This window comes from Solanum lycopersicum, chromosome 4 (assembly GCF_036512215.1).
Source record: "Solanum lycopersicum chromosome 4, SLM_r2.1".
In the NCBI taxonomy this organism is placed as follows: Eukaryota; Viridiplantae; Streptophyta; class Magnoliopsida; order Solanales; family Solanaceae; genus Solanum; species Solanum lycopersicum.
The window spans coordinates 61,965,652-61,981,351 of record NC_090803.1 but is presented as its reverse complement, the minus strand read 5'-3'; the positions used below and the strand labels follow the sequence as shown (position 1 = coordinate 61,981,351).

Genomic DNA, 15,700 nt, shown 5'->3' with positions numbered 1-15,700 from the left:
ATTTCATAACTTTTTTTATCCCAAAACTATTTATGCTTATCTCTCGTACCAAACGAGCGATATACGTAAGTACTGGGAGTTAATTCTCATTGCTGTAAAGAGAGGTGCAACAATAGCAATGTTTTCTTTTGTTTACTACTCCTAAAGAATGTTAAGAATACAACTCTATACGTGTAAGTTTTCTTTTGGTTTGCGTACTAAATTATTGTGGAATTATAGTCTTTCTATTGATTTTTTCCACCTAAAAAATGGAATAAAATAACATCAAGTTTGATGAGGACTATAATCTTTGGATATTAATTTATTACAGTTTAGAAATGGGATAAAATAATATCAAAGTTCGATGAGATAAAATAGGATATTCAAGACTAAGAATTTGTTTGGATTGGTTTAAAAAGGTAACTTTTTGAAAGTGCGGAAAATTATTTTAAAAATAAATAGTTATGTGTTTGAATAATTGCAGTTGAAAAAAAGTTTTTGATGTGTAAGACAAATAAGTGTTGTTAAAAACTTTTTTTTATTCAAAACATATGCAATGCCCTTAAAACTGTTAACATAATAAAAAGTTGATTAATCTAAGAAATAAAAGAAAAATTAAAATAAAATTATTTTATATTTTAATTCAATTTCAATAACTTAATACTTAAGTTAATTTTAAATGTGCAATTTATTTTAAATCTCAAAAAATATATAGTAATTTGAATACATCACACGAAAGAATTTGAGAATTGCTTAAAAGAAATAAGGGTAAAAAAGTAATCTACTTGGTCAAAGTAGAATGATTTTTAAGTTGAAAAAAAGTAGGGGTCACCCTAATTTTAAGTTCAAACTTATTTTAGGTTGTTCTTACTCTCACAAGTTAAAAACTGACAACTTAATAGCCCATCCAAACAGACAGTAAGTTTGAGATAAAATTTAATTATATTTTGTTTGATCAGATAAGTTCAAGGTCGAGGTTAGGATTCTGGTCTTGGGTTGGGTCAAGGTCGGGAGTCTGATAATGAATTTTTATCAGGGTCATGATTCATATTGGATCGGGGGGTCGGGAATTGAGGTTGGACTTAGGAGTAGCTAGGGTCTCAAATTAGAGTCAATATATAATCAGATCCTAATATTGAGGTGGGGTTCGGGGTTTGATCTTGGGCCGAGTCAAGGTTATGATATTAGGGTCAAGATCGATTTTACGGTTAGGATTGGGAGTATTGTTCCTAATTGGAGTCATGGTCAAATTTTGGATCTTGAATCGGGGTTGGAAGTCTAATCTCTTGTATGGGTTAAGGTTAGAAGGAGGGACCTAGGTTGGATCTCGAGTTAGGGTTGGAGTCAGGAGTAGAGTCTCAGGTTGAGGTCAGGAGCCAAGTCACGAGATATTCAGGTTTTGGTTTGATTTAGGGTTGGGGACATGTCGGAGGGTCCCAATATCATGATCGTAAATTAGATCTTAAGTTAGACTTTGGAGTCTTTTTCCAAATCGTGATCATGAGTTAGGTCCTGAAAAGGGGTTGAGGGGTTCGAGTCAAGGTTTGGAGTCTTTTTCCAAATCGAGATCATGAGTCAGGTCTTGGAAAAGAGGGTGAGGAGTTCAATCATGTGTATGGTTGGGGGCGATAGTTGAGTCCTATGTTGGGATCATGTATCAAGTCGGATCCCTAATCAAGAGTTGAAATTCAAATTAAGGTTAGGAATCGGGTCCCGAGTTGAGGTCGGATAGTAATGTTGGAAGAAAAATGTTTTCCATACTTTTTATAAAAAGTCATTCTCATTAAATTGAAAGAAATTTAGTGAACTTGAAAAACATTTAAACCAATCAAACACGACAAAATTAAAAAATAACTTTTTTCACACAGAGTACACACTAAGTTTAAAATGACACTAATTAACACTTAAAATTATCATTATAAAATTTAAAACTTGCAAAAATGAAAATCCTTACTCTGCCTAATAGCCTATAATATCCTAATAGCAATAAGTGATCAGAATGTGATTTGCACTAATAATGAGTCAATTTCCTAAATATTAGGTATATGAGAAATTGCAAATTAGTGATAGTTGAGTGATATTTTGATTTTAAATGAAACATAAATGATATTTTAAGACAATTCTTTTAACTTGAACGACCATTTAGGAATTGACTCGACTAATAATTAAGGTGGTTCTTTTTGTGAGTTGACATGTACGTATGGAACTGTCTCCCAGTCCCTATTAGGCTATTACCATATATGTAAGTGCTATTAATAATTTTTCCATCTTTGAGGCAAACCAGTGATGTGAGTGTGACACTCACTCATACCAGACTTCTTCAAAAAAGAGCCAGCACATATGCTTTGTTTACATATTTTAGTCACATTTTTATTAGCAATGGAAAACTAAAAATAATAGGTGTATGAGAAATTGCAAATTGTGATGATATATGGAATGAGAAGATAAAAAAAAATATACAATAAGAGTTACATGAGAAATTGCAAATTATATATGATGATATATGGAGTGAGAAGATAAATAAATATAATATTTTAGTTTTAATCGAAAAAGATGTAAAAATATTTTTAAACTACGTAGAATAGAAGACTTTATTCTTTGTTATCATTTGATATTATTTTTTATTCTAATCGTCAAAATATTGGACATTTGCTCCCATTCACAGTCAGATCAACTTCAACTTCATATAGTATAATTTTTGTATCAAAATCAAGCTATATTTGTGGATTCTTAAAGTGTGTGTTATTTTCTTTTTTAGCCCCGTCCAATTTTTCGTGGCATATACTTTTGTCAATCCCCTTTTTGTTTTTCCAATTTCTCCTAACAAGCTAAAAAGGTTGCCTCTTTAGGTTTTCTCAGTTTCAGTTTACGTGATATTCTTCGGATATTGAAATTTAAATATATTTTGCATTGACATTAATATTTTCATATATATAAATATTTTAAATTATAAATTATTTTAACAGCTTAAAAACGTAGTGCGATGAACAACAGAATATTTCCATAGTACCCTTGTTAGTCCAAATGGATGGAAAAGCTAGATTAGCCGATATATGATTATCGGGTTCAAGAAGGTAAATTATAGTAGTATTTTATGTAGTTTCCTAATCAATTTTATTTCGAAAAATATAAAAAAATTATCATCAAAATTAAATTATTTGACCCTTGAAATTCAAACATACCAATAGATAATGGTGGCAGAAATGTCTTTTTTTTAATAGTTCAAAAATATTTTGGCCCTTTTTCCGTAATTTTTAAAATATATATACCATTTGTTACCTCTCTTAATTAAGAATTTTTAAGACTTTTGATACTAATAAAAAAATAACCTTTGCATTTTCAGAATTAATGAAGTTTTGATGAATTAATCTCTAGCTCTAATGTGTTATGATTTGTATAACACAAATTGAAGGGTCCCATATTTAGTAACCAGTCCAAATTTTCAAAACATTCATCATACTCATGGAGAAAAGTTGAAGGGAATGACAAAATTAAAGGAGGGCTACATATTTAGTGGCATACAACTGGATTTTTTTTAACGTTTTAGAGAATCATATTCATCAAATTTTGAACGTTTTAACCATACAATATGAGTAATATTTGGTTGGACATTTTTGTCTTGACATTGTCATTTGTTTGAAGTTTGATATAATTTCTCAAATTCAAACATGTTTTATTGAAGTTTTGGAATTTGACAAGGCTAAATTGTAGAATTTTTCTTTTTCTTTTTAACTGATGTTATGACATTGACAAGACGTTAAATTTATAATGTCTCGATCTCCTAAATGTCGATTTTGAATATTTTTTGTTGAAATGATACTAGCAAGATCTGACACAACGTGAAACGTTTTGATCTAAGATTCTGACATATATTTATCAATTTTATATGTTTTCGCTTGAGGTCAAAATATATATTTAACTAAACTTTAGACGTTTTTAACTTACAGTTCGAAAGGAACAAATTTTGTCCATAACCACCAACTTCTTCTTCAAAGTTTCAAGGATCAAACACAATTTAATAATTAATTCTACCTCAAATAAACTAGATTTGAAACATAAGTTTCATATATTATCATGAATAAACTCCAACCACTAATTTGCCAAAATCACACCATGCATGTAGTGTTATATACTATTGCAAATATATATGTTTTTATTGGTTGAAAAAAATAGAAGGAACTTTAATTTTGAAAAAGAAAAATAAAAATATTTTTCTGAAAATTGTCTACAGTGTGCTATAATAATATGTTAGGTCTTGAAATAAGATATTTATTATTGCGTTCTGATCGATAAAATTCAGCGAGTTACTAATTAGTTAGAGCGAGAATCATATCGGCACTTGTGGGTATAAATTATAATATCGTAATTTTGGACTTAACAGTAATCAATTACATGTTAAATGCTAATTAGTAACACATAATATACCATTTTCCTGCTTACTGTTAAACTATCACTCATATTATTCTGTAGAATTTTGATCACAAGATTAGCTTTTTGATCCCTAGCTCATTTTCATAATTAAAAACTGTGAGATAAGACAATAGGTAAATCTTCATGGCATTTTTCTTAATGAAAATGTTGAATAATACGAGATGTATCTATGATTTGAATTTGAATTTAAAATTTAATATATGAACATACTCACTGAATTTCTCAATAAATATATCAAGGTTGGATCAAATCTTGTAGTAGTGTTTTTTTTTTTTTTTGGAATTATTTCAATTGAATTTACTGAATTATGTTGAATGGCTTCATGCTATATGGCTGTACCCCAGGAATATAATTAACACTATTTAAACACTAACGATTAGAATTATATTTATTTTTCAACACTGAATAATTATTATTTCTAAATATAATATATTTATTCAAATAATTAACAAGTAGTTAAATAGTTAAATAATAGAAAGATGCAAAATTTAGTTTAGTGAAATCATCATCAGATATTAAAAAATAATAATTATTCACTACTGGTACATGGTAGATAATTTCTGGCGATATTATTGGTGATTGGTGATAGTTATTAGTAATTATAGCGATAATGATAATAATAATATTGGACTTTATTAGTATTGCAGCAACTGACGTATTAGTAGCGATTTATAGTAATTGTTATAACGTTGATTGATGTTAGCTAGTAATCGATACCGATGACGAAGAATAAAGAATTTTGGTGATAGTTAGCGGTGGTACTAATTGTGAGATGGTGTTGATTGTTAGTGAGATGATTGACCGTAGTTGTTAGATTGATTACAACTATCACAATGAATATAATTGTAATGATATATGAAGGTGATAAATGTGTTAGTGCGCGATTATCAATAACAGTAAATATCAATGTTAGTTATCATAAGTGATTGGTGGAGGTGGTTGACGAAAATGGCCATGATTGTTATTTTTTTTTTGTTAAAGATCACAATAATTAAGATTTTGTCAAATTTAAATCATAATATATATTAATAAATGAACTTAACACTTAAATCATTCAATTTTAAACCTCGTTAAATACAAATAAGGGAGCGTGGTATGTCCAAATTTTGCAATAATTACTTAGTATTACTTCTAATGGGAACATGCATATAATCGAATCCACCAACTAAAAAGTTAACTTTGAACAAATCTTTTGTGGATCTTCTCTTTATAAAATATTGTTGTGTATGTTTTTAATTTGTGAGAAAAAAAATATAAAATATTGAAAGACAAAAGGAAGTATAATTTGGACCACTTTTATAATTCGATTTATTAAAGATTGGTACAACAATACCTTTATACAAATTGTTGAACAACGAAAAAAAGTTGTATAAATTTTTGTGGCAAACCAAAAAGAGACAAAGTGAAGATGCCTAAAGTAAAGAGAGATGGTTCTATGGCTGGCGGCTATATAGGCTACCTATATTGTTCGAGACGTAAAAATTGATTTGAAGTTGAAATTTGCTTAATTAAATATCTTTTATATGAGTAATTATTAAAAGATTTAATTTATATATAAATTTATTAAATAAATAAGTTATGTCGAAATATTCTAATTTATCATATTAATAAATTATATATCTATAATTACTTTGTTATTCTTTTATAAATAAATACATGTAATTATATATTAAAATTTTTTTTTGAAAATAGTTTGTTCATCATGTATTATTCATATCGCAAAAGAGTACATCGGTGATAAGAAATGGAGGGTTAGTATTCCACGTCATCAAATCAGACGTAGAAACAGATGCTCTAGCAAAGCAATGAATAACTTGATTCGCTGATTTCTCAACAGTCGACGAAGAAAGAAAAGACAACTCTTTTAAATACACATAATTTTATAAAGACCATCAGTACAATAAATCAACAATTATGGTAATTAATACCAGCAAAATAAAAGTATTGAGCATATTACTTAGAGATAAGTATGGACAAAGTTTTAATTGAAGCTATAATCATGTCAAGTTGTCAACTATAGGAGAAACAAGGACGTTGATTAGGGCAAAATTTTGGAAGCAAATCTTAATTAAAAATGTAAACGATGCATTATTGGAAGGGGAGACTCGAAGCTAACAATAGTATAGTTATATTTTTGTGATTTATATATATGAGTTTGAGTTATGAAAATAATCATTAATATTTCTATTAGAATAAAGTGTATATATTAGACTATTGTTTACATCACATTCTTTGAGATGCGATCTTTCAACAAAACTTCTACTAATATGAAATTTTTTGTTCTATCAAACTATTACTCTAAATTATTTAATTATAAAAATCATATCATGTGACGTTTTAACAATAAAATTTTAGAACCCATTAGGATTAGGACAGCATATCAAGTTGCAAATCGGAACTCCTCCCCCACAAAGAAAAAGGAAATTGCATTACGTGGGCAGTGGCTAAAGAGGCCAATATATCTTGAAAAACTGATATAAATTATGATATAATTAATCATGCGTTCATGAAAAACATAGAAATATTATTATTAGGAATGATTTGAAAGTGTTAAAAAAGATATGTGTCTTAAGCTCCCAAATTTAAGGGTCTTATTTTTAATAATAATAGGTTGTAAGTTATTATTTTTTTTAACAAATATTAAATACTATTTATAGAAAATGTAAACTTTTCATGAAAAATGAAGGAATTATAGAAGATATTTGATATATTTGAACTACTATATCTCATAAAAAATAATTTAAAATAAGAATGATTATATTATCAGTTGAAAAGTAGAAGAAATCAATTATATAAAGTTATTGACGATTCAAGTTTAAGGCCCTGTTTAATTTTTGTTTTAAGTCACTAATATGCTTGAACCGCTCCTGGTCATTATTATACTAATACAAGCTAGAAAATCTACCTGTGAGACCTAGGTTCAGATCCGAGTGTTTTTTCATTATATTTATTTTAAGTTTATCTAACCAAACCAAGGATTCGCCTTTGGTTAGCTGCATTTTGTTTAAATTTTTGCGTCAATCATTGATTCGTTTATGTATTAACTCATGTAACTTTAACTTATTTGAGTAAATATTTAGTCCAAATTGTTCAATGAGAAGTTCTATTAAAATGCTTTTAAGAAGTCATTTTTTTATTTGATACATAATATATAGTCATAGTAAAAATAAAATAATTATTTTATCAGGTACTCAAAATTAGATATAAAAAATAAATAAATAAAACAATTAAAAACTGAATTAACAATAGTTACATGAGTTGGGTTTCGTCCATAACAATCTAAATAATGTTTTAACTCAATCTAATTATGATCACTCAAATTTTGCTCATTTTGCTTATTATCATCTATACGCATATGAGCGTCTAGCAATGAAATTTGAGGGTTTTAAATCGAAAAATAAGTTAAATTTAAACATGTCGAATTAAAATGGAACAATAGAGGATGAAATTTGAGGGTTTTAAATAGAAAAATAAGTTAAATTTAAACATGTCAAATTAAAATGGAACAATAGAGGATGAAATTCCCAAACAATCACTTTCTAAAGCTTGTAAGTGAAAATAATCACTTGTCACCTACTTTTAAATTCTACAAATTTTCCACGTATAATTTAAAACTTTATGATAATAATAATTTTTAAAAATACATAACCAAAAAGTGGCTATTGGTGTTATTTTTAATCAATAAATTAACAAATGATCTATTCGGCCAAAAATTATTTTAATTAGATGAACTAAATAATAAATCGCAACTAAATTCTTTATAATCTAATCAAAGTTTTTTAACTTCTTTGTTTGTTTTCTTACCATCCGCTTAATTACCAAATAAATAATTTATTTATTTGTTATGACTATATTAAACCATGAAATTTAAATATATCTTATAAACATTCGAATAAATTCTTCAATCGAGTAATTTTGAATTACATATTAACTCAATTTTTATCAGCTTGGCCTGAGATAATGAGATGCTCCAAGTCAATCCATTGTGAAAATATGATTCCATTTGAAGATTGATCAAGTTATATTTTCATTAACTAATTTTATCACCTTTTTACTCGTTGAGGGACATAAACCTAACAATATTATTGATGGATGAGACTATGGAAGGCAACTAGCCAACAACTCCTAATTTTGGCATACTTAACAAAGAATGTTAAAGTTTTTACTTGTATTAGCTAATTGTCATTGGCTCCAATATCACCAAAAAATTTAAAAACATATATAAAAAGTATTAATTATCGCTAAAAATACATATTTAATAATAATTAAAATATTATCATTAATTAATTGCCGCTAAAGATATTTTTTAATTACCAGCGAGTTTTAAAGTTCTTTCTAATTTAGCTTAGCCAGTATTAGTACTTCTCAAATAGAATATTTTAGTTTAATTATATTTCTGGATACCCTAAAATATTTTTTTAAAAAAACAGTTTTAACAGAGTAAAAGGACAAATAATTCAGCACACTCTTGTCAATGTACCAGGGAAGGTCCACACAGAGAATAAAAAAGGACAAATATTTTTTTTTTAAAATGTTAGTAAATGCATAGTTATTTTCTTCATTAGCAGCAGTATTTAATTGTGTTATTTGGAAACTTAAGTAAATATATTATAATAATAAAATATTTATTATTTATAGCAATGTCATTTTTTTCACTTAATCATTTTTATTCATTTATAATATAAATTTAATACAATATTATAAAGATAAATTTATTATTCAAATATGATACAAGTTTTAATATGGATAATACATATATCACATATTTTAATACACTTATAATATAATGTGACTTTTTTTACGAAACAAACATAATATATTTCAAAAACAATTATAATTCAAATATATTGCATACACAATTCACTTCTAATACATATTACAGATTTATCACAATATTTCTATAAATAATAATAAACAAAAAGTATTACTAAAATCAATAATTATTTTTAAAAATGTATAAATTTATGTAATTTTTTTTATTTATAATTCCGTTATTGTTACGTTGTGAAAACATATGAGATAAGAAGATAAGCAAACGATGGTTCTTGGCATGTGGGCTTGGCCCATTTCTGATTTGTCTTGTCCAACCCCAAATAACGTTTATCGATCACTTTTTACTCCAGGGAAATTGTTTGAAAGTATGGATTTTTGAAATTTTATTATAATAGTTACTCATTTAAAAAGAATCACTATTTTCTTTTTTTAATAAGTTTTTAAAAAAGTGATTTCTTTGTTTTTTCAACACTCTAACATTTGCCCACATGATATGTTTAAGTATTAGTGGTTAGTAGCGGAATTAAAATTTTTAATAAAGGATTTAAAATAGATAGAAATAGACACATGAAGTAATCGAAGGAGGTTTTACATCTACTATACATACATATAAAATTATTTAACCATGTATAAATAATATAATATTTCGGCGAAGGAGGTTCGCATGAACCCCCTTCTTACAAGGTGGCTCCGCCCCTGTTAGTGTTGTAGCCAGAAATTTCATCAAGCATATCAAGGAAACGTGTACATTTTTCATTTTGGATGAATGAGTGCACTAGAAATTTTAAAAACTAAAGTACCTAATGTGTACATAAAAAAATTGTAAAAAAATATGTAATATACATGGAAAAAATTGAAAAAAGAGGAAAACGATAAAAGAGTGCACAAGAAATTTTAAAAATTAAACTACGTAATCTACGTAAAAAGATTTTGAAAAAGATTGAAAAAAGAGGATCTACGTAACATACATAAATTTTTTTAAAGTATGTAATATATTCGAAAAAATTGAAAAAAAGAGCCTTAAAATTATTGCTAGCAAGATTTAAACTCACAAACGCTTAAAGGTTTTGGTCTTTTGAGTAGGCTGCAACACCTTGTTGTGTTAAGGGTGTCATAAATGCATTATTTAACCACTTTGTATATTACTAGACTTGTATATAAAAATATAATTTTCCGACGAAGAGTGTCCAACTGGACACCCTAAAGAGTATGTAGCTACGCCCCCGGGGGTGTGAAAAACTTAACCAACCGATAGATCGAATCGAAAAAATTGTTATTAATTAATTTATTGTTAGTAGGATAACGGGTTTTTAATGATTTTGATAAAATAAAAAAGTTATTGATCAGTTGTCGATTCGATTTGATTTTTTAATATTGGATAAATCGATAACCTATTAAGACGATAGTGATTTACGACTTTTACCTTTACGTAAATACTCCTTCTGTCCTATATTAGTTGATTATTTTCTTTTTACACATAAAGTACTCCTTCCGTCAAATAATAGTTGTTCACTATACTAAAAATAGATGTTCAACAATAATTATCTAATTTACAAAAATTAAGAGATAATTTACATTTTATATCTATTTTACCCTTAATATTAAATATTATTTATCATCTAACGTATTCTTTAAAGCATTAAATTTAATAAGGTCAAAAAATAATATAGTAATATTACCCTTATTATTTTTTGTTTCTTAAAGAACGTGTCAATCAATAATGGACAACTATTATTGGATATAAAAAATACTAAGAAATCATAAATAATTTTTTACAAACAAATGGTTAATACTTTCGGAAAAAATAAATTGCAAAAGTAATATAGGATAAATCAATTAACTTGATACAGTAAGATAGACAACTATTAATATGGAACAATTATTTTTGGAATGATGGATCAATTAGTATGGGTCTATGGGATAAAGTATTAATATAACTCACTATTTGCCTTTATCCTTTAGATTCCATTCACACTTTACAAGTACTTCGAGTTTATATTTTTACATTATAAGAAAAATTAAACTCTAAATTAAAAATCATATTTCTCTTAATTTCTTTTTATGTTATAAAAATTAAATAATTTTTAAATTCAGATAAAAATTACATGACTCGTATTTTCATGTGTTAATTTTTTGATAGTGGAACTTAGGATGCTTAATTTGGAGAAATAGAAATAATCAAATTGTTAAGTTATGCATGTGCCAAACCTAATAAAAATACTCTAATTTACTCCTATTAGAACTTCACGGAAAAAATCATTAACAATTTTCGTATGCATTACATCAATCGCACTCACTCTTCAAGTTACTTTATTTTTATTTTCTATAGAATAATAATAATTACTTCTACATAAAAATCTCTTCTAATGAAAGTGAGTTTATTAATCTTGGCCAGACAAGGATACATTGTTTGAGCAAATAGGTTAATTAACGACTGTAAAAGTGTAGAACATACCCAATATTAAAATTAATTATTGTGTATACATTATAGTTATTGTTACAATAAAGTGATAAGTATTTATTCATTTTAAATTAAAAGTTGAACTCCTGTATAAGAAGTCACGTTTCTTAGGAACCATTTTACCTTTCAATATTGACATTCAGATGACTCGAATTTTATATTTTATCCTTTCCATATTAACATTCAGATAGACTAGTTGAATTACAATGTAAAATTTAAATATCAAATGAGATAATAAAAAAAAAAGTCAAATATTACAAATCTCCTATCAAGTAGATAGGTAAGGGTGTTTCTTTTCTACAAAGAAATTGACTGTCAAAGACATTAAATTCACACAAACCATATGAGGAAAAAAAAGTCTCAATTTACTACGAAGACTTTTTTCACACACTTGTCGATATTCCCATGGTATCTCTCTACTCATTCTTTTTTTTTTTTAATTATAAAAATAAAGTTTGTTTTTGCATTTGTCTGTGGTTTCGTTCAAGGATAAGATATTTAATAACTTTGATTAATGTCAAGTACTAATTGTGGAGTCACAATATATCGAATATAATTTATAACGGTAATTAAAATTAGGTATGTTTTTCAAAATTAATTATTAATAATAATTATATATACACTCTGTAAATGTTGTTGAAGTCTATATCAACTTTAGTTCTGATATCAATTATTAACATACATATGTATTTTTATTAAAAGTTATTTTTGTTTTAGTGTCATAACCTCGTAGTTGTCAAAGCAAATGTAGAAATTTTAGATAGTGTTAGGTTTTTTCTTTTGTTCTTAGCTTAACCTTATAGTTAGTTCCTTGTGGGTGGGGAAGAAATTAAGAAGGTTTTCAAAACCACCTAACCCTACCCTATATGTTAGATTTTTTTTCAAAGTTCTTATGTCATTTAATTAAAACCCTTTTATTTATATTAAAAAAAAACATATAATTAAATGAAGCAGCCCCTGGTCATGATTGTACATGCAGTTGGTCACGAACATCTAGAAATTATTGTAATGATCATATATAAGTGGCAACATCAAGAAATTAAATAAATGCTTTATTTGAGTAGTATTAATTATTGTGTTTCCAATCATCTAAATTGATGCGTTAATCATAGGCCATCAAACTCTTTTGTTGAAAAATTAGCAAAGATGTGTATATCATTAAAGATTGCAAAGACAAAATTTAAAGATATGGTCAAAAACAAAACAAATTGCTATAATAATTTTAAGTTAATTCGTAATAATAATCGAGTTCACGGTTAAAATTATTTATAACAATTGTGTTGAAATTTGTAATAATTAAAATATATAATATATAATGTATGAATAGAAGTCACTGTTTACGCACAATATTTTATGATTTTTTAGAAAAAATTATAACATCTATTAGCTAATGTAATGTGTTGTTTCACAACATATCAAGGAGTTGACGTTGATAGTGTAATGTAATTTACATGTACTTTTATCAAGTAACCAATATGTTCTTGTCAATTATTATTATACAGATATTTTACATGTAGATTACAATAATTGATAATATAAAATTCATCATGACCTAAATGACATCAATAAGTATTTTTTTACGTCATCAAGTAGAGTGCTTTTAAAATGTTAATCGATAAAAAAAAAAAAAAAGAAAATCGTAAAAAGTATTTGGAAAGAAGTAGCAAGTGTATTTTACTAGGATATCTTAGGTTACTATAGCTCACATAGGAAGAATATATTAAGGGGCGATATAGCTTTTCATCACAGATTCATCTGAATTCATAATTTTTAATATATTATATAAATATATTTATAAAATTCTATTAAATCTTAACACATAAGATTTGAATTCATAAAAAGAGAACAAGAAGGAATACTTGCATTATAACAATGAGGAATATTTACATTATAACACATCCAACAAGGATCAAAAAAGAAAATAGAAAAAAAAAAGTGTACCCTCTCAACAATCAATAACATATTTACAACAATTACGCCTCAATTCCAAGAAAATTGAGTCGTCTATATAATAATCCTCAGTGTCCATATCACTCATCAACAACGTATACCAATCATACTAATAAAAAAAAAAAAAAACTTCTAACTTGTTTTGGAACCCTGCGCAAATATCAAGAAATGTCATGCATGAAGTGTTCTTCAAAAAATAATTCTGGCCAATATGAAGAACTCCCTTGATCTGCACCATTGTTAGTTGAATTACTGCTGGAATGTCCTTGATTATTGCTAATTGAAATTTCAGCCAAAGGTGGCAAATGACTTGAAGAATGTGGAGAAGGGAGAATATTAGTAATATTTAATGGGGAACTAGGTGAATTATTTTTTTGATCAAAATTAAAATTATGACAACTAATTTCATTAATACTATTATTCAAATGCGTTTGGAAATTGAAAGGGACTTGATGTGTTTTATCTTGATTATTGTGGAGTAGTTGAGAGCAAGAGTTATTTTCATTGGAGAAAAGTGTTTGATTTTCAAGATTGGATAAAGAAGGGGTACTATTTTCTTTAACAAAATTTGTTAAATTAAATGCCCCTAAATCTCCAAGATTATTATTATTATTATTAGTATTGTAATGTTGAGTGTTTGATGAGGGTGTAGGTAGTGGTGGATTATAATTATTTGAAGATTGGAATAGAAATTGTAAATATTGAATTTTAGCTAATTGGGCAGCTTCTACTTGTAATCTCACAGCATGATCTTCAAGTGGATGATGTTGAAGTAAATTTGCCAAGGCAATTATATTAGGCAAGTTTGCAAATAAATCAGTTCTTGGCCTGTGTGTCATTGGATCATATCCCATTTGAATTAGCTTCTTCTTCAAATGCGTGTTCCAGAAATTCTTAATCTCATTATCTGTTCTTCCTGACAAGTGTGTCGCGATTGCAGACCATCTACAACCATAATATCAAAAGATATCATCAATATGAATTTTCACAAAAACAAAAATAATTCTACATAAAATCTCTCGCAAAATTAAGATCAACTATATAAATCATCATTGTCTATTTGTCTTTCTATATATAAGCTTATTTTTTAGTCAATGTTATATGAAATACGATAAAAAAAAATACGAAAAATTCTCTATATTTTTTACTGACATATAAATCTCGAACATGATTAATTGTTTCGATAAGAAATAATGAACACAACATTATATATAATTCTCATGAAAATTAATGTAAGTTATATTGAATTTACTTGTTTCCTAGGATGGAATGGAGATGAAGAATTGTTTGTTCTTCTTCTTCAGAAAATTTGCCTCTCTTGATATCTGGCCTCAAATAATTAGTCCATCTTAACCTGCAGCTCTTCCCACACCTATTAAGTCCTATATATATAGCATATAAAAACAACAAATGTTAATTTTGTTAAAACAAATCGATATCAGATCGCAAAGAAAATTCAATATCTATTATATATACATAATCAACAATGTATATATTCTATATACAACATAATTTTTCGATAAAGTTCGAAGCTAATTTCAGTGTATGAGATGATTAAAAAAATATTTTTTTTTGTTGAAATTATTATAATACCTGCAAGCTTAGGAAGGGCTCTCCAACTTCCATGACCATGTTTGTCAATATAATCAACAAGTATTTGATCTTCTTCAGGAGTCCATGGTCCTTTTTTAAGCCCATTTTCATCACAACAAGGAGATCTTCCCATTTTAATTAAATTAAATTAAATTTGTGGAAGAATCTATTTGTTTTTCTTTTGGTTTCTTCTATTTGATTCTACCAAATTAGCTATGTTTAGTATTTATACAATTGAGCAGTCTAGTTTCTTGTACTTTAATCCAATTAACAAATTTTGATTTTGACAGTTATCTTCATAAAATAATCGACTTATATATATATATATAATAAGTGGACAAGGAACCTTATAAGTTTATTTGTTTTAAACATTAATCTAAAGTTAGAAATTTACTTGGTCAAAATTCTAAATAAGGTGTAGAGGACATGCCGACCATGGATTATATTGTTCTCCTCTCTTCTAATTTTTATGTAATCCTCTAAATTTGATCTAATGTAAAATTTAAGAAAATA

At 26.7% G+C, this 15,700-nt stretch overlaps 1 protein-coding gene across 1 annotated transcript; it reads right to left on the bottom strand.

Moving 5' to 3' along the window:
* Positions 1-13,475: 13,475 nt before the first annotated feature.
* LOC101267601 (transcription factor MYB93) lies at positions 13,476-15,389 on the bottom strand. The gene is made up of 3 exons (XM_004238480.5): positions 15,188-15,389; positions 14,847-14,976; positions 13,476-14,539 (listed from the first exon to the last, which is right to left on the bottom strand). The coding sequence occupies exons 1-3, from the start codon at positions 15,318-15,320 to the stop codon at positions 13,756-13,758; spliced, it is 1,047 nt and encodes a 348-aa protein (XP_004238528.1). The 5' UTR covers positions 15,321-15,389; the 3' UTR covers positions 13,476-13,755.
* Positions 15,390-15,700: the final 311 nt, after the last annotated feature.